The sequence below is a fragment of the Manis javanica genome, chromosome 6 (genome assembly GCF_040802235.1).
Source record: "Manis javanica isolate MJ-LG chromosome 6, MJ_LKY, whole genome shotgun sequence".
NCBI lineage: Eukaryota > Metazoa > Chordata > Mammalia > Pholidota > Manidae > Manis > Manis javanica.
In genome coordinates this window covers 61,589,388-61,616,857 of record NC_133161.1, presented here as the reverse complement: position 1 = coordinate 61,616,857, position 27,470 = coordinate 61,589,388, and the positions used below count along the sequence as shown (strand labels likewise).

General features: G+C 36.4%; 1 protein-coding gene across 1 annotated transcript in view; it reads left to right on the top strand.

The window, feature by feature from the left end:
* Positions 1-27,470, top strand: part of SCIN (scinderin) — a 79,916-nt gene that overhangs the window by 31,510 nt on the left and 20,936 nt on the right. The window contains exons 5-7 of the mRNA XM_073238768.1: positions 24,535-24,627; positions 26,766-26,898; positions 27,307-27,395. Of these exons, the coding sequence (XP_073094869.1) occupies positions 24,535-24,627; positions 26,766-26,898; positions 27,307-27,395 (315 nt within the window). The remainder of the gene's footprint in view (positions 1-24,534; positions 24,628-26,765; positions 26,899-27,306; positions 27,396-27,470) is intronic.

Below are 27,470 nucleotides of genomic sequence, written 5' to 3'. Positions count from 1 at the left end.
CAGTTCATTGAAGAAAGCTGTTGGTAATTTGATAGGGTTGCATCGAATCTTAGATTGCTTTGGGCAGGATGGCCATTTTGATGATATTAATTCTTCCTAGCCAAGAGCACGGGATGAGTTTCCATTTGTTAGTTACCTCTTTAATTTCTCTTAAGAGTTTCTTATAGTTTTCAGGGTATAGGTCTTTCACATCTTTGGTTAGGTTTACTCCTAGGTATTTTATTCTTTTTGATGCTATTGTGAATGGAATTGTCTTCCTGATTTCTCTTTCTATTAGTTTATTCTTAGTGTATGGGAAAGCCACAGATTTCTGTGTGTTAATTTTGTATCCTGCAACTTTGCTGAATTCCGATATTAGCTCTAGTAGTTTTGGGGTGGAGTCTTTAGGGTTTTTTATGTACAATATCATGTCATCTGCAAATAGTGACAGTTTAACTTCTTCTTTACCAATCTGGATTCCTTGTATTTCTTTGTTTTGTCTAATTGCCGTGGCTAGGACATCCAGTACTATGTTGAATAACAGTGGGGATAGTGGGCATCCTGTCTTGTTCCCAATCGCAGAGGAAAAGCTTTCAGCTTCTCGCTGTTCAGTATAATGTTGGCTGTGGGTTTATCATATATGGCCTTTGTTACATTGAGGTACTTGCCCTCTATACCCATTTTGTTGAGACTTTTTATCATGAATGGATGTTGAATTTTGTTGAATGCTTTTTCAGCATCTATGGAGATGATCATGTGGTTTTTGTCTTTCTTTTTGTTGATGTGGTGGATGATGTTGATGGACTTTCAAATGTTGTTGAATCCTTGCATCCCTGGGATGAATCCCACTTGGTCATGGTGTATGATCCTTTTGATGTATTTTTGAATTCGGTTTGCTAGTATTTTGTTGAGTATTTTTGCATCTACATTCATCAGGGATATTGGTCTGTTATTTCCTTTTTTGGTGGAGTCTTTGTCTGGTTTTGGTCTTAGGGTGATGTTGGCTTCATAGAATGAGTTTGGGAGTATTCCCTCCTCTTCAATTTTTTGGAAAACTTTAAGGAGAATGGGTATTATGTCTTCTCTGTATGTCTGATAAAATTCTGAGGTAAATCCATCTGGCCCAGGGGTTTTGTTCTTTGGTAGTTTTTTGATTACTGCTTCAATTTCATTGCTGGTAGTTGGTGTGTTTAGATTTTCTGTTTCTTTCTGGGTCAGTCTTGGAAGGTTGTATTTTTCTAGGAAGTTGTCCATTTCTCCTAGGTTTCCCAGCTTGTTAGCATATAGGTTTTCATAGTAGTCTTTAATAATTCTTTGTATTTCTGTGGAGTCTGTTGTGATTTTTCCATTCTCATTTCTTATTCTGTTGATTTGTGGTGACTCTCTTTTCCTCTTTATAAGTCTGGCTAGAGGCTTATCTATTTTGTTTATTTTCTCGAAGAACCAGCTCTTGGTCTCATTGATTTTTGCTATTGTTTTGTTCTTCTCAATTTTATTTATTTCTTCTCTGATCTTTATTATGTCCCTCCTTCTGCTTACCTCATTTGTTCTTCTTTTTCCAATTTCGATAATTGTGACATTAGACCATTCATTTGGGATTGTTCTTCCTTCTTTAAACATGCCTGGATTGCTATATTCTTTCCTTTTAAGACTGCTTTTGCTGTATCCCACAGTAGTTGGGGCTTTGTGTTGTTGTTGTCGTTTGTTTCCATATATTGGTGGATCTCCATTTTGATTTGGTCATTGATCCATTGATTATTTAGGAGCGTGTTGTTAAGCCTCCATGTGTTTGTGAGCCTTTTTGCTTTCTTTGTACAGTTTATTTCTAGTTTTATGCCTTTGTGGTCTGAAAAGTTGGTTGGTAGGATTTCAATCTTTTGGAATTTACTGAGGCTCTTTTTGTGGCCTAGTATGTGGTCTCTTCTGGAGAATGTTCCATGTGCACTTGAGAAGAATGTGTATCCTGTTGCTTTTGGATGTAGAGTTCTGTAGATGTCTATTAGGTCCATCTGTTCTAGTGTGTTGTTCAGTGCCTCTGTGTCCTTACTTATTTTCTGTCTGGTGGATCTGTCCTTTGGAGTGTGTGGTGTGTTGAAGTCTCCCAAAATGAATGCATTGCATTCTATTTCCTCCTTTAATTCTGTTAGTATTTGTTTCACATATGCTGGTGCTCCTGTATTGGGTGCATATATATTTATAATGGTTATATCCTCTTGTTGGACTGAGCTGTTTATCATTATGAAATGTCCTTCTTTATCTTTTGTTACTTTCTTTATTTTGAAGTCTATTTTGTCTGATACTAGTATTGCACCACCTGCTTTTTTCTCTCTGTTGTTTGCATGAAATATCTTTTTCCATCCCTTGACTTTAAGTCTGTGTATGTCTTTGGGTTTGAGGTGAGTCTCTTGTAAGCAGCATATGGATGGGTCTTGCTTTTTTATCCATTCTATTGCTCTGTGTCTTTTGATTGGTGCATTCAGTCCATTTACATTTAGGGTGATTATTGAAAGGTATGTACTTATTGCCATTGCAGGCTTTAAGTTTGTGATTACCAAAGGTTCAAGGTTAGCTTCTTTACTCTTACTGTCTACCTTAACTCGCTTATTGAGCTATTATAAACATGGTCTGATGATTCTTTATTCCTCTCCCTTCTTATTCCTCCTCCTCCCTTCTTCATATGTTGGGTGTTTTGTTCTGTGCTCTTTTTAGGAGTGCTTCCATCTAGAGCAGTCCCTGTAAGATGCCCTGTAGGTGGTTTGTGGGAGGCAAATTCACTCAACTTTTGCTTGTCTGGGAATTGTTTAATCCCTCCTTCATATTTAAATGATAATCGTGCTGGATACAGTATCCTTGGTTCGAGGCCCTTCTGTTTCATTGCATTAAGTATATTATGCCATTCTCTTCTGGCCTGTAGGGTTTCTGTTGAGAAGTCTGATGATAGCCTGATGGGTTTTACTTTGTAGGTGACCTTTTTTTTCTCTCTGGCTGGCTTTAATACTTTGTCCTTGTCTGTGATCTTTGCCATTTTAATTATTATGTGACTTGGTGTTGCCCTCCTTGGATCCCTTGTCACGGGAGTTCTGTATACCTTTGTGGTTTGAGAGGTCATTTCCTCCCATAGTTTGGGGAAGTTTTCAGCAATTATTTCTTCAAAGACACTTTCTAGCCCTTTTTCTCTCTCTTCTTCTTTTTCTGGTACCTCTATAATATGGATATTGTTCCGTTTCGATTGGTCAGTCAATTCTCTTAAAATTCTTTCATTCCTGGAGATCCTTTTATCTCTCTCTGCATCAGCTTCTCTGCATTCCTGTTCTCTGTTTTCTAGTCCATTATGGTGTCTTGCATCTCGTCCATTCTGTTTTGAAGTCCTTCCAGAGATTGTTTTATTTCTGTATTCTCCCTCCTTAGTTCTTGCATATTTCTCTGCAAGTCCATCAGCATGGTCATGACTTTTGTTTTGAATTCTTTTTCAGGAAGACTGGTTAAATCTATCTCCCCTGGTTCCTTTTCAGGAGAAGATGTAGCAGATGTCAAAGCTTTCTGGGTTAGTCTTGTCTGGATCAAATTTTTTTGCCTTTTCATGTTGATAGGTGCAATGGTGAGCTATTGACTCGTCTGTCAGCTGGGAGAGCTAAGGCTTTCCACTTGCCCCTGTCCCCTTTACTGGGATAACTGCGACCCCTAGTGGCTTGTGTTGGGCAATTGCGTGTAGACTGGGTCTCTGTATCTTGCCCAGCTGGTATGGAGGAAACTCCCTTGCTGTGGGTATGGACAGCCTCAGGCTGCTGCTCTGCTATGGCGGGGGGGCCCTGGAGGGGTAATGGACGGGGGGCTGTTTGGCTGTTTTCCTCTGTGAGGGGTCTCAGAGCTGTTGCCCAGGGGGTTAGTGCACCCGGAGTTCCCTGGAATTTCCAGCTGCTGGACTGTGACCCGGAATGCTTCTATCCAGGTGTGGCGTCCTTGTCCCTTTAAGACTTTCAAAAAGCACTTGCTTTTCTTTGTCACAGGGGTGCTGGCTTCGGGACCTGCTCACAGGTCTTACTGTCCTACTTCCCTAGTTTCCAGCACCCCACGCACGCACTGTGTGTGCACTCTGGGTGTGGATGGCTAGGGCTGGGTCATTAGCAGTCCTGGGCTCCCTCTCCCTCCCCGCTCCGACTCCTCTCCTCCTGCCGGGAGCTGGGGTAAGGGGCACTTGGGTCCTGCCGGGCTGTGGCTTGTATCTTACCCCTTTCACCAGGTGCTGGGTTCTCATAGGTGTGGATGTAGTCTGGCTGTTGTCCTGTGTCTTCTGGTCTCTCTTTTAGGATTAGTTGTATTTGTTGTATTTTTAAAAATATGTTTTTGGGAGGAGATTCCCACTGTCCTACTCACACCACCATCTTGGCTCTGCCCCCTGTATTGTTTCATTTTATTTTTTTAAGAGTTATTAACAAATTCTCTGATACTGGGCCTAGGTAATAGGAAACATCAGGATTATATTTAAGTTATGATGCAAGGGAAATACAAAGTCACAACTGTTTCTTTCACCATTGGCATGATTATCAGAGGTGTCCTGATTCTGTCTGTGGTATATGAGGACAACAGATGGGTGATATTTTTAGATTGGCTGTGAGAACACATTTTGGAGGGAAAATAATGGTTCACTTATCTGGGCTTCTCAAAAAGTTTTTTTAAATGAAGTGGTTTTTTCCATTTTAAAGTTAATTATTTAATTAAAAGAGTGAAAGAAAATCTAATACCAAGACATTAAATGCACCAATATGTTAAATATTCCAGTCATTTTAAACTAAGAATTATAGGCAAGAAACTTAAGATTTTAATAGCTGTTAAATTAGTTTGAAAATTGTCTCTAGGTTTCTTTATACCTACATCATTTACTTTACCATTATAGCAGTCTTGGACTTTTAGTTGTGACCAGTTTTTTCCCTTTAAGAAACTTCAATGAGTACCTGAATATACATATTGTATACATTCCTTTAAGTAAGGTTATCAGTCAGAGTATAATCATATTCAGGTGTCTTTATTCCATTTAGTCATTCAATAAGTATTTATTGAACTCCTACTGTGTATCAAGTACTAACTACACTAATTCCTGCTTCCTTACACACTTTTCAGAGCCCTATTAGGATTTACTGTTGTAACTTCTTTTTGAATCTTCCTGCATTTAATAGTAGCAGGTGGTATCTCTGAATTTTCTCTAATTTTCTGGAACATTATGCATTTCCCCCCAATGATTTTAACCATTTGCACTTAAATTTTTCTAAAGACCTCATGTAAACATGTTTTTAATAATTTTAATTTATAACGATTTAATGTGTTAAAATTACCTGATCTAGTGTTACATAATCCAGTGATCAAAAATTACATGATGAGATAATTTTACGGATTGTAATGTCTTTAAACTGTGTTACTTGAATGACCACCAGACACAAACTTACATATTAATGATGTTTTTAGAAATGAATTTGATTCAGTGGGAAAATACTCATGGTTCAATGCTAAGAGAAAAAGGCTGGTTATATAACTTCATATACAATATCATCTTTTTTAAATTAATTTATCATTGATATACAATCTTATGAAGGTTTCACATGAACAACATTGTGGTTACTACATTCACACCTATTATCAAGTCCCCACCACATACCCCATTATAGGCATTGCCCATCAGCATAGTAGGGTGCTATAGAGTCACTACTTGTCTTCTCTGTGCTATACTGCCTTGCTTCCCCCTACATTAAGTATACTAATCATAATACCCCTTAATCCCCTTCTCCCTCCCTTCCCAGCTGCCCTCCCCACACTCTTACCCTTTGGTAACCATTACTCCCTTCTTGGAGTCTGTGAGTCTGCTTCTGTTTTGTTTTTGCAGTTTTTGCTTTGTTGTAATACTCCACTAATGAGTGAAATCACTTGGTACTTGTCTTTCTGCCTCTCTTATTTCACTGAGCATAATACCCTCTACCCAAATCCATGTTGTTGCAAATGGTAGGATTTGTTTTCTTGTTATGGCTGAATAATATTCCATTGTGTATATGTATTGCATCTTCTTTATCCATTCATCTACTGATGGACACATAGATTGCTTCCATGTCTTGTAAATAGTGCTGCAATAAACATAGGTGTGCATATGTCTTTTTGTATCTGGGATCTTGTTTTCTTTGGGTAAATTCCTAGGAGTGGAATACCCGGGTCAAATGGTATTTCTATTTTTAGTTTTTTGAGGAACCTCCATACTGCTCTCCACAAAGGTTGAATTAATTTACATTCCCACCAGCAGTGTAGGAGGGTTCCCCTTTCTTCTCATCCTCCCCAGCATTTATTGTTCCTTGTCTTTTGGATGTTGGCCATCCTAACTGGTATGAGGTGGTATCTCACTGTGGTTTTAATTTGCATTTCCCTGATAATTAGTGATATAGAGCATCTTTTCATGTGCCTGTTGGCCATCTGAATTTCTTTTTTGGAGAAGTGTCTGTTCATAACCTCTGTCCATTTTTTAATCGAGTTATTAGCTTTTGGTGTATTGAGGCATGAGAGTTCTTTATTGTATTTTAGATGTTAACCCCTTATGGGATATGTCATTTACAAATATATTCTCCCATACTGTAGGATGCCTTTTTGTTCTGCTGATGGTATTCTTTGCTGTGTTGAAGCTTCTTAGTTTGATGTAGTACCATTTGTTCATTTTTGCTTTTGTTTCCCTTGCCCAAGGGGATGTGTTCAGAAAAAAAGTTGCTCATGTTTATATTCTAGAGATTTTTCCCTATGTTTTCTTCTAAGAATTTTATGGTTTCATGACGTACATTCGGGTCTTTTATCCATTTTGGGTTTACTTTTGTATATGGAGTTAAAGAGTAATCCAGTTTCATTCTCTTACATGTAGCTGTCCAATTTTGCCAACATCAGTTGTTGAAGAGGCTGTCATTTCCCCAGTGTATATCCATGGATCCTTTATTGTATATTAATTGGCCATCCACGTGTGGGTTTATATCTGGACTCTATTCTATTCCATTGATCTATGGATCTGTTCTGTGCCAGTACCAAATTGTCTTGATTACTGTGGCTTTGTAGTAGAGCTTGAAGTTGGGGAGCATAATCCCCCCTACTTTATTCTTCCTTCTCAGGATTGCTTTGGCTATTCAGGGTCTTTTGTGGTTCTGTATGAATTTTAGAACTATTTGCTCTAGTTCATTGAAGAATGCTGTTGGTATTTTGATAGGGATTGCATTGAATCTGTAGATTACTTTAGGCAGGATGGCCATTTTGACAATATTAATTCTTCCTATCCATGAGCATGGGATATATTTCCATTTATTGGTGTCCTCTTTGATTTCTCTCAAGAGTGTCTTGTAGTTTAAAAGGTATAGGTCTTTCACCTTGGTAAGGTTCATTCCTAAGTATTTTATTCTTTTAGATAGAATTGTAAGTGTAATTGTTTTCCTAATTTCTCTTTCTCCTAGTTCCTTGTTAGTATATAGAAATGCAACAGATTTCTGTGTATTAATTTTGTATCCTGCAACTTTGCTGAATTCAATTATTAGTTCTAGTAGTTTTGGAGTGGATTCTTTAGGGTTTTCTATGTATAATATCATGTCATCTGCAAACAGTGGCAGTTTAACTTGTTCCTTACCCATCTGTATGTCTTATTTCTTTGTGTTGTCTAATTGCCATTGCTAGGACCTCCAGTACTATGTTGAATAAAAGTGAGGTGAGTGAGCATCCTTGTTTTGTTCCCTATCTTAGAGGAAAAACTTTCAGCTTTGGGTCTGTTATATATGGCCTTTTATTATGTTGAGGTACTTGTCCTCTATACCTATTTTGTTGAGAGTTTTTATCATGAATGGATATTGAATTTTGTCAAATATTTTTTTCAGCATCTATGGAGATGATCATGAGATTTTTGTCCTTTTTGTTGCTGTAGTGGATGATGTTTACAATATTATCTTAATATATAAGTTTATATATATAGCTATATATTCATGTCTGTGTGTGTGTTTTATATATGTGTGTGTGTGTGTGTGTGTGTGTGTGTGGAGAGAGAGAGAGAGAGATATATGGAAAGAAATTTGCTAAAATATTACCAATACTATCTTTGATGGTTGTGATATCGCAGTTTGTTATTTCTTCTTCATTTGTCCTTTTATTTAAAAAATTTATTATAATGGACATGTATTCTTTTTATATAATCAGAAAAAAAGGCTGCCTAAATAAAATTAGGGATAGTTTAACTGGGTTTTCAGTAGTAAAAACAACACTGCTTATAAATTAGACTTTGAAGACTTTTCAAAACAATTTCTTGAACTTTTAACATTCTTTCAAGGCCTCTGTTCTAGAGATGTAATCCCTGTGTAAGTCTTCTAATTCTTATATTTGGAAAGAAAAATCTGTAAATAAGATGTATTTTGAATTGATCATAATCTTTTGTTTCAGCAGCTATTCTTCTTTAGAAGCGCCCCCAGGAAGATGATTTGCCATGGTAGACCATGGAGGGAACGTTACATTTAACTCTTAGAGTAGCTTTTCCATGGTGCTCTTTGGTCCAGAGCAAGTCTTTATAACTTCTCGTCTGGTTCCTCATTTGTAAAATGAGGCATTGAACAAAGTAGTTTCCAGGGTACCTTTAGGTTCCAGTGGCCTGTGATTCTACCTTGTCCTTTAGGGACATCTGTGTTTAATACCAAATCAGTTGTGAAGCCACTGAGGCAGAGGGCCTTAACTGTGTTTCTACATTCTGTGTCTTTAGTACTGGATTTCATTCAGAGTGCTGAGAAAGAAAAATTTAAGCAGTCAATTAACATTACACTGTTACATTAAAATAAGAGGAGACAAACCTAACCTAAGGAAAATTTGGTAAAAATAAGATTTTGATTTTAAAATATTAGTGATAGGGAGAAGAGACATGCTTATTGTAAAACATCATGACTGTGTTTTAGGGGCTTTTCATGTTTTGATTTTTAAAATATCCTAGAAAATGTTCAATACAAAAGAAGCTCATGTATTACTTTATTACACTGAAAAGTAAATTTTAATATTTTGATAGTTGTATTCCAATACAATAGGATTCCATTGTAATAATTAGTGTTTTATTTTGTGCATTTAAAAGGTTATTTTCATAGAAGGGGCCCATAGATTTCAGAAGTGAAATAAAGTTGCCCATGGCAAACACACAAAAGTGTTTTCCTTGTTTAGCACAATATAAATGTCATTTCTTTTTCTGAGATTCTAGTGTAAGTGTTGATTTTGCTAGAGAAAAATTCTAAAATTCTAAAAATCTTTCAAAGAATCTTTTAAAATTGATCTTTTTAGTGATTCATCATCAAAAACTTCAAAGTCTGTATACAAAGGTTAATAATGGCTGAAACTCAAGAGGACTTTTCAACCAGTTAAATGATCATGTTATCATTATTCCATTTTGATACTGAATATTTGGAACATATCTGTCTTGCACATTAAAGTGCTTAACACTAAAAGAATTGAAAAACAATATTTCTGAGAGTTTTTTGAAAAATTAATCTTTATTTCTAGGTATTTCAGCTATTTGTTCACACTGTTATTTTCACACAATTTTAATATGGCTTCTCTTTAGGATGATCACAGATTTAGCCTTCAAACCAGAACACTTTGGAGAGCAATAGGGGGCACTATCCAGACAGGACTCAGAGACAATGTGTACTAAGAAGACCGTCTTATTAAGACAGGATGTATAGTCAGCCTCTTATCTGTATCTTTAACATTTTTAAAAGCTCATATTCCTAAATATAAAAATAACCCTGGATGTGGAACCAACTAAAGCCTGTAATTAAAGTCACATTTTACTCTGTGCTTTTCTCTCCATTGAAGCATGTTTGCCAGGAAAAACTGCATTATAAATTATGCAAAGCTTTTTTTCTTGTTCTTCCTTCTTTTCATATTTGAAAGAAATAATGAATGTGAAGAATTAAATATGTCACTAGCCCTAACTAAGGTCCCAGACTTTCTTGGCCCTGTTTATTCTCTAATGTTAGCAGGGAAGCTAAAAAATCCCCTGAGAAGAAATTGCTATGGCCAATTAATTTCTGTTTTATAGACTTTCATTTTTTAAAAACAGCATCTGGTAGGTATCAAAAAGAGAATAAAGGAGGGGCAAGATGTTTGAAATGACAACAAAAATCAACTAATTTTTCTAATCGAGAAAGACTTTTTCAATATAATGTAATGAACTTGTTAGGTCTATAACTATTGTAACTGTTAGTGGCAGAATACTGGCAGCAAAAATACTGCAGGGAGATCGTAAGCAAACACTATTATTGCTGAACGGTTAGGTTTCTTTTATAAAAACACAAGGTTCACTGGAAAGTCAAGCACAATCAGTGTTTCAGATTCTGGAAAAAAAATTGGAAAGAAAATTAGAATGTCATATTATGTCTCAATTAATAAGTGTTTATTGAGCCCTGGGTTGGTTCCCAATAAAGTTCAAAGATTATGCTTATTTTATTGTCTGATTGAGAAGGTAAATATGCACTAAATGTAAAACAGAGACAGAGGGGGAACAGAGTATGAGGCCTGCAAACACCAGAAAGCTCCGTCAGAATGATACCGCCATTTTTGGAAGCCTTCTCATCATAAAAGGCATGTATTTTAGATCATATGAAAATAGCATTTAGAATAGATTAACCTCCAAAGGATCTCCCAGTATAGGAATTGAGTTCATCTTGTTATTAGAAGTCATAAATGACAAACTGAAAATAAAATAATCTATTCAGCCATTCACTTAGTAAGTTGGTTGGATATTTACAATTTGTTCATCTGGGTATCGTGTAAAAAAATCTGGAGTTGAACAGTGCAGATATTTCTTAAATTATCCCTTAGAGGGGTTTAGTTAGCTAAAGAGTAAAACTTTTCATCATGCTTTCCCAAAGTATTTGCAAAATAAAACTTATATCTTATCATTGGTACTCTAAGTTCCTAAGGGCAGATACCACCTTTATACCCTCACAGCTCTAACTCTTTGCCCATTAATATTTGGGTAATTAATACAGTTAACTGTGATCTATGTGGTACCAGGAACACATTACATTTATTTTCCTGTTTTCTAGAGGATGGTATTGTTTAAAACCATCCCTGCGTGTTGGGTAATAGTATTCGTGAAGATATGAACAAAGCTGTGCTATTAAGTTTTAAAACCAACTGCATTTATATAGGAGCAGTTAGTGTTATAAAGATAACTGAGAAAATCGGCGAGTCTTCTTTTTACAGATGGGTAGATACAACTAACCCCTTAGAAAGTAATAACTGAATTTTGAGCTTATTTATATTTACTGCAGTACCTTCCCATGTATTAGGTAGTTGTGTATACCTCCAGGTGAAGGTACCTGGCATAGTAAGAAATAAATAGCTGGTGTCTAAGACTTTTCATTCTGTTTGTTGGGAACAAAGTACGTGTTCCCAGTGACTGGATACCCCCATCTATAGAATCTTCCTTCTTAGGTCAGGTCACTGCTCACTTAGTGTCCTACAGCCACAAAACCCACTTCCCGTGCTCTCTAGCACACAACACTGCTCTTGACTGGCCTTGACCAATTTTCTTGGCTCTTACCCACAGTCATGATACCGCCTCCTCTCTTCACTGGGTGGAAGGTGAGTATGTTCCATGAACTCTAAGGAACTACACAGGTAGATTTGTTTTTGAAATCATCCAGTATATTTGTCTTACTTTTCCCCAAACCTTAACATCACATACCGGTGCACATTGCTAATGTTTTCCAAGTTCTTATATAATTTTAATTTACATTTTATTTAAATGAATTTACAACCAAACATTTTATAATCTAGACACTAGAATATTCATACATTTCAGTGTGTAAAGTAAAATATTAAGAACGAAAACAAATTGGAATTTGGGAATTTGGAATTCTGTTAACATTCTTTGAAGTTTCTCTGGGGAAATGCTTGTTTCATATCATAATCTTGAGTTCACTGGGTTTACATGGGATCATATTTTAATCTTTTAACTAAAATATTGTGTATTTTGTGGGTTTGTGATATCTATAATGATATTAAATATCATCAAATATCAATGATATTTTCGTTAAGTAAATATTTTATGGGTTTGTAATATCTATATACACTCAAACATCACTCATTAAACTGTTTTCTCTTAGCCTCTTATTCGTTTCACTGTTAGTCACAATGCTGTACTTTGTAAGAATGGAAATTTGAGTTTCCTGAGATATTAATTTGGTCAATAGACAAAGTAAACACTAAGAAACAAAAAGAAGGGTTTCGTCAGAAAGCACCCTGCTCTTTGTGTTCTGTACAAGTAGCTTTAGGTTCCCGTTTATCTGTTCTTTATTTTCCAGGGTCTTTTTCTAAGTTCTTGGGAAACTGAATGATGCCTTAAATATTTTGGAATTTCCCATTCTTGTAACAAGTGCACATAGGAGATTTCATCAGTATTTTCTGTCTGAAATAATGTTATTTTAAGAGCCTTATGAAAGGAGGAGGTCCATTCATGTATTTTAAGTTAAAGGGATTCAGAATATTTGCCACTCTCTTTAGATTAATGCTGAGGTTATGCAGTGCAGTGAGAAAGTATCAGAAGTACCAGCAATTAAGACTCTGTTGCCTTGTGTTGAATTGTTTCCTCCATTTTGCTTCTGGCAATGTGATAGCACCACCCCAAAACCCAAAGAATTATAGTGACAAGTGGTGCATGTCGCAAGGCTGTGATGCCCTCAAGGGCACTATGGTTGCCATGGCTATTTATATCTCCCGTTTATTTTTGATAGCTTACTAAGTGCTAGCCACTGTTTGAGGCACCATTCATTTGTTGTCATTTATTTTAATGAATCTTTCATTTGGATTTCTAGTATTTAATTCAGATACCCATTTTGTTCCTCACCAACTCATCCACTGGAGAAAGTTGAAGTATTATGAACAAAGATAAGAAATATAGTAAACAGTGTAGCCAACCATATGCTGCAATAAATAATAATATTTCAAAAAAATCTACTTTGTCACACCAAAGTTCAACATGAAGGCTGATAAGGTGTCATTTTATATAATCAGTCCAAATGGCAATCATTGCTGAATGAGGTAATTTTTCCTTCTTAGTTTGAAGCTGAAGCGAGGGAATAGTGATATAGGATCTGTAAATAGGATAAAGCAATTGTAAGATAGACCATAAGAGGCTGGATCTTTGCCCTAACAAAATCTATATGTGAATCGATAAACCAACATAAATATTAAACTAGATTGGTAGGTTTTCCATTGTCCTGATTACTTATATTGCTCCTCATATTTGTTAAATCATTAGCAATAATGTAAATTTAAAAGAAGCCTAATAGTAGCACTGTATTTTCTTTCACCAATTTTAGGTCAAGTTCTCTTATCCCTCGTGTTAAGAATTAGCCAAGTTCAGATATCAAATGACCTTATCTCTAGGATTCAGTGATTCCTTGGCATTCCTTTTGTAAATTAAGTAGTTTTTTAAAACATATCATCATAATTAACAGTTTATGTCAGTTTCCTCTTACATCTTTTGCTAAGAATTAACCAAGCCCAGATATTAAAAGATTGAGTCTTCATGACTCAGCAATTAACAATTCCCTAATATTTATTTTTTAATTAATTTTTGTTGAATATCGTAAGGAAATGTGTTCATATATTGGAAGGAACTCCCTAAAATGGAGGCATCTGAATTGTGCTTCTAAGTCCTATTTTCCCAGAGCCGAGGATCATACTGTGCTGGACTTGGATTATACTCACAATACTCATGCAAATGAAAGAAAACATATTACTACTATTAGAATTTCTGTTATGTTTGAAAATGTATCATGCATCATAATTTTGCAGCCCCATTGTTTGGCTCTGTGTATGTACATAATCAGTGTACATATATATATGCATGGATTTTAAAGTGGCTTTGTCAGAAAAGCATGGTTTGTTCAGTAGAAACCAACAGAAAACCCTCAGCTCTGGATACTCCATAATGTTCTACTACAAATCAGGAAAAAGGTACTAACATACTTTTAAAAAGTGTTAAAATGCATTACTGGCTGTATGCAGACAAGCAAAAGCCATATACGTATCCTGGGAAATGAAGTCCTATGCTATGCACAACTGAGAAATGAAATATCAGTGCTCTGTCTCAGTAAATACTGGTGACTAAAAATCCAAAACTGTAAATAAATTTTAATGTGTCAACTATTGTTGAATAAAAAGAAAAGGTTAATGAAGTCTGATAGAGTGCATGTGGACAAGACAAATATGCTGATTTGAAACTTTCAAAGTAAGGAGCAAATGCACTTTAATTGAGTATCAGTTGCTGTGGTATTTATTCATGGAGCTGTATTACTAGGTGATGGCATAATTTATTTCATCTTGTTGTATTCTGGGAGGGCAAGGGTAGATGGCTCCGTAGTAGGCTAGATTTTCTCTTCATTCCTTAATCTTTCTAGTTGCATTTATTTTACATCATACAATACTTCCTATCATTAACACAGAACTTCTACGATCTGAACAAAGAAAACTGTTGTGAATTTTATCTGCCACAGAGGAGGTAAGCACCCCCACACCAGGGCAAAGAGCCAGTGCCACCGTGAGACTGGCCTTCTTCTATGGCTTTACAAGGATGAGCTAATTCAAGGTGTACAGTGCCTCCATGACATACATACATCTCTTAGCCCATCTTGGTTTGTATTCCTCCAAAACCGAACTCTGAGCCAAGGACTTGGAGGCAGGCTGTTACGTGGAAGATGATTCTGGAAGCACCAAGTAGAAGTAAAGTGAGGCCATAGTTGAGTGAGTGGTTTATTGCTGCAGGCAAGTGTGGCTTAGTCCCAGGGGAAGCCTCTGGAAAACTGTATAGAACACACTTCAGAATCAGCCCACTGAAGACACAGGTGGCTGTAGGATTTAGCCAGTAACCCCCATCCTGTATGGTTTGGGGGTCACTCCTGAAGTGTTAACTACCCAGAAATTCTGACCTGCCTTGTGTGTAGATGCAGTATTGTGTGGTGGTCAGATGATAGTGTCAGACAGAGAGCAGAAAGCTTTGAGCTTAAAGAAATTATCTGCAGATGACCTCTGGGGTTGCCCAAGGGGAGATGAGCAGAGTACCAATAGCTCTATACCCTCACTTCACTGATGAAGAAAGTGAGTCATTGAGAGGCTGGTTAACTTTCGCAAGTGGGAATGGGGATGGGAGATCTGTGATTAACACCCAGCCAGTCTTCATTCCAGAGCACTCAATTGTAAACGTACAGAGAGAGGCGGGCACTCCATCTGCTGTGAACTTATTTTATAACTTCCAAAGTTATGCCACACCCTTTTGACAATCATATCTACTTTATGTATTTCATATCACAGGTCATAGCTTTAGTTACACAATGTTTGTGCTCAGTGGAATGATCCTTTGTTTTATACCTCTTACTGTCAAATCATTCAACCTTTCATCCAGACTGTGGAGGCAATAAGTACAGGGTAATTGGGGTAGACATTTTCTTAGGAAGAAGATACATTCTTTTAACGTTGAGTGTAAAAGGTATGCAAATACTTCTCAAGCCCTTCAGAGTTGATGAAAGCCATATTGAGTTTGCTCAACTTTTGGTGCTTGGAAATTTTCTAAATTATATAAAGAAGTTTTTACAACTCTTTGGCCATCAAACTTGGCCTAATCTGAGGAAATATTGTGTGTAAGTCAGGTTCATTTGCCTCACTTCAGGGTTGGAAGGAGATAAAATAAAATAGGGTTGTGTAAGTGTGTGTACATGTTCATATATGGTGAGGAGGGCAGTGCAGGAACTCACCTACGTTTAGCTCATGCTCTCACCCCCAGGATGCTCTATGTCACTCTTGGTCTTCTTGTCTGCTGCAAGGGAAGAGAATGGAGAAGAAAAGCAGTGTTCTATTATTCCCGTCATTCAACCTAAAGTAGTTTTGTCTTTGGTGATCTCCAAAACTGGTGAAAATAACCAATAAGTTACTGAGGGCAGAAGCCCAGAGGCATTATGGTGTGGAGAGCCAGCCTTGAGAGGAGGGCAGTGGTCATTTGTGGACCAGATCTCTGTAAACATCTCTAAATTTTAGTATCCTTGCAAGCTATTTTCATCTACTGAAGTTGAAAATAATTGATGTAGGCCTTGCCATGTCTACCTACCCATGAGTGTCATAACTGGTAGATGATGTTAAAACTTTCTCACTAAATTTGGAAGCTACTTGAGAATCTTTCTTTGAAGACTACTCCAGCACCACTGCCTGTACTGGGAATTAGCAAGGACAGATGAAATCTATTTAGCATCCCTGTACTAAAAGTCAGCTCACTGAGGGCAGAGACCACAGCTAACCTATTAGTCATTACAGTTCCAGACCTTTCCCATGTTGTTGGTATATCATAGACACTCCATAAATAAATCTTACATAACTGATATATTCTGACTCCCCAAAATGAGGTCCTGTGTACAAGTCTAAATGGGGAGATACAATGGAAACACCTGGGAAGGTCAGATAATTCATTTTATAACCAAGAACTAATAGCATCATTTATATGATAATTGTGGATAACCTGCAAAGAAGAGAAGAGATTACTATGTCTTATTTTCCTTCTTAGCATTATCAGATAATCCCTTGCTGATTACACTGGTGACTCTTAAGGCTTTGCTTAAAGAGGGATAAATAGATCTGTCTTCAGTTTGTAGTTTTAAATCTAAAATATGGGACTGACGGGTACACTCTCAAGATATGTAGACTACTTAATGACATGGTTATATCAAAACATGAACAAGTAATAAGTAAGTCCACAAGGAGCTATGTGGCAAGAAGTTCAATGATAAAATCATCATGCAGAGAATCAGTGGTGATCATATCCCAGCTCACGCCAAGCTGGAAGATGACCCTTTGACCAGGGCGTTTCACTATATATATAAGGCAAAGAAAGGGTGCAAGGCCTAACTTTTGTTGAGTTCTTATGTGTGTCAGGTATAGGGATGATCTCTTCCCATACATTGTTCCAGTTAATCATCATAGTAATTGTGAATGGTATTAATTATTATGTAATTTTTAATGTGGACCAAGGTCACAGCACCACTTGGTAGTAGGCCCGTCCTGCTCAGACTGCCAGTGCCTACCAAATGAAGGGCTTGCCAAAAAAAGTAAGGGGTCTGCTCATTGGGAAGCATAGAAATTAGCAACCTTAACAGCAAATGATGGAAGTATCTGTTCAAGCACTAATCGGGTTTGAGGTCTTATGGAAGAAGGCTTAAGGATCCTCATAAAGGGCAAATGGCCTAAAATCTTTACCTGACATTAGTCCCGGGGATTTGGAGGGGTGGCTTCCTGACCACCAGACCATGATAATCAGAAATGCTTGGCAGACCTGTCCTGGTGGCCGAGATGGATGAACCAGGTTAGCAAAACTGATGCCACTGAACACTTGAATATATCGCTGAATCAGACCCAAAGGGTTTTTACAGTGCACAGTGCCAGGGCTTCAGTCAGCATCTAAGGCTCAAATTCAGACTTTGATATTCTTTCTCACAACTTTCCAGATGGTCCTGATAAACAGCCAGAGAAAATAACTGCTCTATTTTAATAAGTTGGCATCTGGCTTCCACATATTTTCATAACCTGTTAGATAGCTTTCCGTGTTATAGTAGTTCATGAATTTGCTCTCCATGTTATAATGAGTTACAAGCTAACTTTCTTGGGAGTTGGACCCTCTAAATCTAATTTCTAATAGGTTGGTGTTATTGTAATACTGAGGCTCATATCTACATAATAGTGAGTTCCCCAAGGCTACAGCATTCCTTGAGTCCACAGTAGAGCAATATTGTGAATTACAGCATCTGTAAGATGCATATGGCCATTTACATTCTGACTTAAGTTAATTAAAACTAAGCAAAATTTAAAATTCAGTTACTTGGTCTTGCTAGCCATGTTTCAGGTGATCAGTAGCTACAGGTAGCTGGTCACTACCATATTGGATGGCACAGTCCTGGAGTATTTCAGTTATAGAGTCCTGGCCCAGAGGATTAAACAGCCAAACCTCTCTATAGACATTCAGTTGACTTTGTCCTTTTATTCAAGCATGTATTTCACATGCTTCCCCTCAGTCTATAATACCTTTCCCACTGTTGGTATAATAAATTGCCCTTTGTGTGCTATCTCAATAAAAGAAAGGTATTTTAGAGGCATGGAAGCACATCACTGAGAGAGAGCAGGAGAGCGAAATGCTGGGTGCCTTTTCAGCATAGGTGGGGCTGGCTAAGTGAAGTGGCAGCTTTTCTCAGAATTGCCTGTCATTTTATATCCTTGTGTATCTTCCCTGTTATTAAATATTTGTTTTACCTAAGGCCTAAAATGCCTTAAAGCAAATAAGTACACTGTAACAAGGCTATATTTCACTTCTGTAATTTATTTCTGTTTACCATATGCCTGTAATCTATTGATTTTTTTTCTCATTTAGGGAAAGGAAATAAGACACAGGAATTACTGAGCATTTAAAGTGTCTGTTGGCAGAACCTTAGAGATTGCTGTTTTTAGTGAAAGTAGAAACACAGCCACTCATACTAACATGACGACAGTAGGAACATGATGTCTCATTTTCTGTATGGACTCCAGCAGTAGGAGTTGTAAGGCCTTGGTTTTACATCCTTAGTATTTATAAGACTTGAACCTAAGGCAAAACTCCTAACCTTTCAGCCTCATTTTCCAATCTGTCAAGCTAAAATCAGAGTTGAGAAGCACATAAGACTGTCTATGCTAAATGCTTTTAGCACTTGACACCACCATGGAACCCTTTCCTCCAAAGTGACTGAGATGTTTTTGGCTATGCATCATTCTTCCCCCAGGCCACACATTATCCCCTTATTTCCTATTATTCACTCTAAATACTTTAAGTGTCCAAATATCTTGACTTTTCTGTAGAAAGTTAAAGGAGGGAAAACGCATCTTGAAGGAGCAAGATTATAAATGTTGGGGTTTCATATCCAAAATAGGTGGGGCTGGCCAGAAGTCTCAAAATAAATAACTAGACATATGCAAATGTGAAAATTAAGTAAGGATTATAAAGATACAGCAAAACTTTTCTAAACTGTGTGGTTCTTATTTCTAAAAAAACAAATTTATATGTAGGCCTACTCAGGTTTTAAAAGAAAAAGACACAAGACACTGAGGATGGTCTTGACAGGGGTCATGAGAACCCAGGGATTCTGAAGCTGAGGGATTGTGACTGTAAGGCTAGATTGTGCATTTGCTCTAAGGATTTAATATAAATATCTTATGACCTACTTTGAATTGAATGCCTGTTGAAGGCAAAGAGTGAATAGCAGAGAAGGTCTGTTTAGAAAGAGAACAAGATTGTTATTTCCACAAATTTCCAAACTCATTAATATACTTTGAGTGTCTTCCATTGTTAAACATTTCCATTACATTACTGACAAAACAGGAAGAGGTACAGATATTCCCCATTTTTTTCCTATTCATATCACATCTTTAAAAAACAGCACCTATCTTTGGAATCACTGAATTCTAGCTGAAAGCTTCAGGTCCTTGGGCCACTGGTGGCCCATTCTAGGTCTTTACATTATCATATGCTTCTTTGATCAAAATACCTAGAGCAATTAGGATTTGAGTGAGGAAGCCTGAGGTGGAAGCCTGCAGTAAACTGAAAGTTAAAATGAAGTGCTAACTACTCTGTTTGAAGTCATAAAATGCCAATGGCTTATCCAACTGGGAGAGAAAAATACACAAACAGGAGATAATTATTTTTAATAAAAGCTTTTACAGTTTATATATTAAAGGAAAATATATGTTTATTGCTGAAATTTTGCAAAATATAGACAATTATAATAGAGAAAATATATCACCCCAAATCCCACCTTTGAGGAAAACGTAACCAAATTCTAATCTTTGTTTTCATAGACCTATCACTATGCTTTTACAAAAATAAGTTCATACTGTAGATAATGTTTTGCAATCTAAATTGTTACTTGAAATATTGTGTACATTTTTCTGATCATCAAATCATTTTTATAATATTTTAATGTCTGTATTGTTTTCCATGATACAGATGTAGCCTGTTACTTAATCAACCCCTTCCATATTGGGCAATTAGGTGGTTTGCCTTTTTTAATATTATACGATACTGTGATGGACATTCCTTACATTAATTCTCTGAATGTATATTTGATGATTTCCTTAGAATTACTGGATTAAATAATTGGCATCCTTTTAAGGCTTCTGTTACCTACTGCTAGTTACTTTCAAGAATCTTTCTTTTCATCAGAGAGTGTCTGGTGAATACTGAATCCTTCCCAGCACTGAAAGCTGTCAATTTTCTCTTAGCTTTTGACAATTTTATGAGCAGAAAAGTATTATTGTTTTGTTTTACATTATTTGGTAGCACTTTCATGTTTGTTAAGCACTGTTACATCTTCTTTTAAGGGCTATTTGCTCACATAACCCTCTGATACGATGAAAGAACTTCCCTCACTCAACCTTTAATGCCTACAGCATAGGCAGGACTAAGAGGAAAAGGGAGTAGAAAGAGAGGATTTGGAGACATGAAAAGAGCTATGTGGAGAGGAAGGCAGAACACTATAACCAGAGTGAATAGGATATGGACTGTACAGGAGATTTGCTAATATTGTTCTAATCAGAATGGGAGAACTGCAGGTGGTCCCTATACACTCTGTGCTGTGAACTAACTTCTGCTGTACCTCCAGACACTTAAGTTCTGCTGTATCTCCTAAACACTTAAGTGAAGACCTTTTGAAGTACCTACAGGAGTGAGCACAGCATGCCAACTGAGAACACACACTGTAGACCCCGAGTTCAAATCCTGACTTTTTCACTTACTAACTGCATGACCTTGGACACCTTACTGAGTCAGTTTCTTCAGGTGTAAAATGGGATAATAACAGTGCCAACTCATAAGATTGATAGGAAGATGAAATGACTTAATAAATGTAAGTGCTTAGAATGGTGTCTGGAGCATAGTGCCATGTAACTAACTGTTAAATAAAAATATTAAAGTGCCCAGCATGACACATCGTGGCACACTTGAAAAGCATTGGCTGAAAACAGTAATACATAAATGGCGATGTATGTATAAACCGGTTCCAATACATTTAGTTTAGACAAGAGGGGTACTAAATGTTTTCAAAGAAGTAAAATCATGCATCTCATACAAGTATAAAATAAACCCATGTCAAAGATTTTACTGAAGTCATTCATTAATACAAGAAGTAATAAGACATTATAACTAATTTGAGGGAAGGTTCAAAGAACAGACAGATGTATGGGCAATTGGTGTTGAAATGAATTTGTTGGGAAATGCAAAGCTGATATCTTCCACAGGGCAGAAGTTAGTTTCATCTCCACCAGGCAAAATTCCTGTGCATCTCTGTGAGCAAACTCATTTGCTGCTCTCAGTTTTCTACTAATTAAAAAATAAAGAAAAGAAAAAGTGCAGATCTCTATAGCATCAGATCATCAGTAGAGTCCCCTGGACATCGTCCATGGAAAGAATCCTTTCATCCATTTCAAAGACTTACCTAGTTTCCTTTGATTTAGGGAAGTCTGCAACCAATTATTGTAAAAGTTACTGAAACGGCATTAAGGGGGTCTGTGCAGAATTTCAGCCTCAACACTTAGAAGCTCTGTGAAAAATCACTTCTCTTTGAGCATCAGTGACCTTTTCTGTGAAATGAGTATCTAGTAAAATGAATATTCTGTAAAATTCAGTATCTAGTTCATGAGAACTCTTATAAAGATGAAATGTATGTTGCTAAAGCTCCTGGTACAGTATATGACTCATGGTAGACATTTAATAAGCAGTAACTGTTACTGTGCTTTTTATAATTAGCTGAACCAACCAAAGAATAATTACTCAGTTTTGCTTCTACCACACCCAGTCCCCCTAGGTAGAAGTTACATAGGGCATGAGGCAAAGCTCTGGAGCAGGAAAGTGCGTGGCTCCCAAAGGAACACTGAAAACATCAGCCTGATTGGAGAAGAGACTTGGTAGAGAACGCTGAGAATAATGCAGGGTAGGGAAATACCCAGCCTCTGGACGGGCTTTGAGATCCAGACAGAGGAGTGCTGGCTCTGTCAGTAAGCATCCAATTCAGAGTCCCCTGGAGTGCAGATGTCTGGGCCTCACCCCGGAAGACTGACTTAATAGCTGGCAGGTGGGGATTTGTACTTTATCAAATTCTCCAGGTGTTACTTAAGCACATTGAACTTTAAGAATCACTGTTGCAGATATGATAGAAATCTGTATGTGGAGTTATATTCTTGAAGCTTAGGAGTAGTGAGAGCCTTCTAGCCAGTGTACAGGGTAGCTTTCTGGATGAAAAGATGAGGTAGTTCAAAGCGGGGTGGGGGGTGGGATTCGACAGAAGTACACACCATGACTAAAGAAGAGGCCCTTCACTAGGGTGGAAATTAAGGAATAGACAGGAGTTAGTTGACTCTAAACATCAAAATAAAGAAATAGAATTTAATGACTAAGTGGGTAGGAGATTCAAAGTGGAGGACAGGAAGTATTCAGAAGGGACCACATGATTTCAAGTCCAGGTGAATAGGAGAACAGAGATTCACTGACACAAATGGAGAATTGAGAAATGCAAGTTTTGTGGAAAGGTAAGTTCAGTTTGGAGCATAGTAGGGGATGGTGGTACTTTTAAGTGGAAGTTTAGAGAAAATTATTGAAGTAAAGGAGAGTTACAACCTTGAGTGACAGGTTTGGTTAGAACTATAGGTGAAATTTTTATGGAACATCCTCAGATGAGGCTTCTCTGTCTCCCTTCCTCTTTGAATTGTTAAAGTATATGTTATTTCACACACAAAAGATTACATGAGCTAAATGCTGATCACTTGAGAAAACTAAACTGCGAATTTTAAATTTAGTCGTTACCTTACCTGCAGAGAAAAAGAGATTTATTTACAGTTTATTTCAAAGCTCAAAATGTTTGGCCTAGAGGATAAAGTGAACATATTTAATTGTTTCCTCTTTGTAAGCAGGAAGGGAAGGTTTGGGAACTCATTTGTATACTCCAATGAGGCATCTGATAAATGCTTTGCTGTTGAACTAAATTTTAAAATGATTCTTAGGGATATAGAACAATAACTAGTATCTCCCTACCCCTGGAGCTTAAGTCTGTTTCTGATAACCCCCCAGTTCCAATTCCCAAGTATGCTACAGTGCTTTGAGAGGCTAATTAAGATCCCTGGCTGAGGTGGGAATTGTCTGCAAATTGAGAGTTAGACTGTGCCCCAAATTTCAGACTCACTTAGCCCCCTTTAATTATGTCCATAACCTAAATTGTTGATTCCAAACTACTGTTTTGGTTGGAGTAGAATTGCAAAAGAGTGTACAAGAAGACCTTTCTCTACTCTTACAAGAAATACATGCTTTTACCAAAGTAAAACTGTTTAAAAAAAAAAACTTTTGGTTGCAGTTGTTTTAATTTTTGCCTTGCTCCTACTTTTGGCAAAAAAAGAAAAACTATTATTTTATAATCATTTACTATGGACAGTAATTAAAGTGTTTGATCACTGTGTAAATAGAAAGATGGGCACTCCCTGAGGAAATAAGTTCTAACATTCATCAGTATGTTTTCACAAAACACATTGTAAGAAATATTGAATATAAAATACATTATGCAAGTACTTTCATTGTATATTAAATATTTATTGAATCTAAATGAACATCTTCCTTGCATAGTCTTGCATATTTTTTGCATGTTTGAATTTATACTTATGTTGTTGTAAAAGTCACATTGTTTAGAGGAAGTTTATATTCCTGTTCTTAGCATTCTATGATATTTGTGTCAATTAATTAAGTTAGCTGCTTTATAGATACACTTTTTGTGATTTTTAGTGTAAGAAATTCAAAGCAGGTTCAAGTGTGCTTTCTACCAAATGCTATACTTGAACTTTTGGATATTAGCATATATGCAAAGAAAAAATAAATATATTCATCTATTCATTTCACAGCTACTTATTGAATATACAACCCAGGTACTGGTCTAATTGCCAAATATACAGCAGGAAATAAAGCATGACATATATGGTCACCAAGATCTTGAACTTTACCTAGACTGTAATATGTCAACAATGATAGTACCCTACTCTCAAATAGTAATTTTGATCAAATCTTTGTAATGACAAATTAATTAAACCTATAGACTGCTCATAGAAATAGAGGTCACAAAAGAAATTCCATTGCAGAACTAAACTTAGAAATTATATTTTAATTAATTCTTGTTAGTTTTCAAGATAATGGCCATCCAGGCTTTCACGTTTGGGATTTTACTTACTTGGGTGTTCACTTCATCGGTAGGTAACCTGTGTTGGTTTACATAATGCTACTGATCGATTTGACCCATGGGAAAAAGCCAATGTAGTATGATTGGTGAGAAATGTTTGAGCCTGATCATTTTAATGGCAGATATTTTATAAGCCATATCTTTAGAAATGTAAGTTGGTTTATTTAAAAAAATTTTTTTTGCTCCTCATCCTTTAATGAGAGGTCTTTATCTATTATTACCTGTTGATCACTTCTTCCAGGTTTTAGGAGCAAAGCCGGAGCTTAGAGTTGGAGACGATGATGACGATTCCATAGCAGACATAAGTAACAGGAAGATGGCTAAACTCTACATGGTGAGCGCACTGTTATGATTTTATTGTTTTTATTGGGCTGCATGCAGCTGCAGAGGCCTTGGCTGGGGGGTACTCATTGCTGCAGTTGGTAATTCTCTTCATTGCCTTCAGAAAGAAATGTGTAGGTAGAACCCATTCTTTACTCTAGTATGTTTATTTGAATTCCTCTTTTGATTACCTTTTGTTATTTTTACTAAAAACAATAAATAGGTGAACTTATTGCTGTGACTTAAATAAAGTTATGTATTGTTGCTGTACTAGTTTGCAACAACATATTTTGATATATTGCATATAGGAAAATATTTCTTCCGTGTAGTAAAAAATACTTTGTAAGCTTTTCCTTATAAAATCTTGATAAGCTATAAAATTCTTCTCCTTATTTTAAATATCTTGTTTAGCCTTAATGAATGTTTTCTTTGTCACAAGAGGGCTAAATTATCAAGTCAAACAGCTGGAAGGAAATGGTAAAAACAGCCCTGACCTGGGTATTGGCAGGCGTGGGTCCAATCAGCTCTAGTAACAACTGGCTGGGTGACCCAAAGCAAGACATTACCATCCTGGGTCTTAGGTTCTTAGCTGAAAATAAAAAGAGAAAGAGAGAGATTATATTAGAGGATAACTTAGTTTCCTTCCATCTCTGTAATTTCGTGATTTTATTGCTGGTGAGAGTAACAAAACCTACAAGATATACCAGTTAAGGAGACTGCTCAAATGGGATCCTTCAGGCAGGTCCTCCCTTGTAACTTGCTAAGGATGTCATTTGGAGCTGACCATAATCCTTCTGCAGAACTAAACGGAGTTGTTTTCTCATCTGTTACAGGAAGGAGTTAGATTTGCTACTCTTTTAAGGGACCTTCTAGCTCAGAAACTCTAATTTTAAATGGAGATAAAATTACTGACTTGTGTATCGTAACTTCCTTTTTGTAAAGGGGAAGTGGAATTCTTTTCTTCCTGGATGGTAAAGGAAAATGTGATTACCACTTCTAAAAACTGATAATTTTAAGATAAAAGCTTATAGAAATTGTTATCTAAAGACTTTGTGGCTGCTTTTTTTTTTCATTACCATTTCCAAAACCCATTTTCAACATCTTAGCAAATATCTTTTATGTCACATCATCAAATAAAACTATTCTCCCTCAATAGTTTATGGACTAAATCGGTGTTTTAAAATATGAACATGTTAATCCTGTATCATTACTCCCTCTAGTGGATCTGTAGTGTATTGCACACATATAAAGTCCTAAGTCTTTTGAAAATACTAATTTGAGATTGTAGAATAAAGCTGCAAGCAGACGATTTAGAAAAATACAGAATTCAAACCCCTGAATAGTGCTGCTTAAATCTACCACTAATCTGAAGAGGGTTCTGGAATCGGCATATTTAGTAAGTGGCCAGATGATTACCATGCAGCCTACAAGCTGGCCTTGAAGTAACAGTGAATTCTTGGCATTAATGTCATTTTCAATTTTGTAAGGCCACCTCCAGCTTTTAAAAAAAAATTCTGTAGTCATTTCCAAACTTTAAAAGTCTAGATAAATAACAATTTATTTGTCACAGAGGAAACTTACTTTATTTACACAACGTACATATACTTAAATCATAGGACCTGTATTTTTTTAAAAATCAACAAGTACAAGCTGTAACCTATCAAAATGCCTGAAAAATGGCAGACATTTGGTAAATGTTAGCTGAATGAACATTAGAATATAAGCTGTTTTGTATATATAGTAAGATTATTATCTATTTGAAAAAATTGGTGTAAAAATTAGGAAGGAACCAGATAAAGTTTATTGCATGGTACCCAGTGTATTTGTGAGAATATCAACAAACCTTAGCCATTATGTTTATCACTATCATTTCCTGATGTTTTGGGCACCATGTGGAAACTTGTGTTATTAATTATTTTACCCCAAAGTACTTTTAAAAAGACTTTTTAGGGTATCATTTGGCCCATGGACTTATTTTTGTTTTCTTTGTAACAGCTTTGTTGAAATATGATTTATATGGCATAACGTTCACCAGTTTAATGTGTACAATTCATTGGTTCTCTTACACTTACAGAGTTGTGCAACCATCACCATAATCTACTTTTAGAACATTTTTATCATCCCCAAATGAGCTCATAGTTTTTATATTAGGTTTCAGATGCCAGTGGATCCATGAGAGTGACCACGGTGGCAGAAGAAAACCCCTTCTCCAGGGCAATGCTGCTTTCTGAAGAATGCTTTATTTTGGACCACGGTGCTGCAAAACAGATTTTCATATGGAAAGGTAAATGATGCTGTTGACATTTTTGCTGCACTTCTGACTTATGGGTATATCTCCAGCAGGCAAAGAAAACATCTCTTCTGATTAAAAAAGAAAAAAACCCACCATTCTGAGACTTATCTGTAAATAGTTCATATAAAATACAGACATCAAAACTATACTTTCTTCCTACTAGCATCATCTGCCAGAGATGATGGGGAAGTATTTGGGCAATATAAAAAGACTTTTTTATATACACTCTTCATTACCATGTTATTAAATATATTCAATGCACTAGGAAATTTTTGCCATTCTCTCAGTGTTATATTCCAGCTAAATTGTAATTATTTTTATTTTTGTACACAAGTATTTCTTTATCATACAATGTTTTCCCTCTCTAAAATTCTCTCTTTAATTTTTCTTGGATTTTAGGTAAAGATGCTAATCCCCGGGAGAGAAAGGCTGCAATGAAGACAGCTGAAGAATTTCTAGAGCAAATGAATTATCCCGCCAATACCCAAGTATGTTTGGAAACGAACTGGTTAGAAAAAACATGGTTAGTTATAACATGAAACTCATGACATCTCCACAAAACT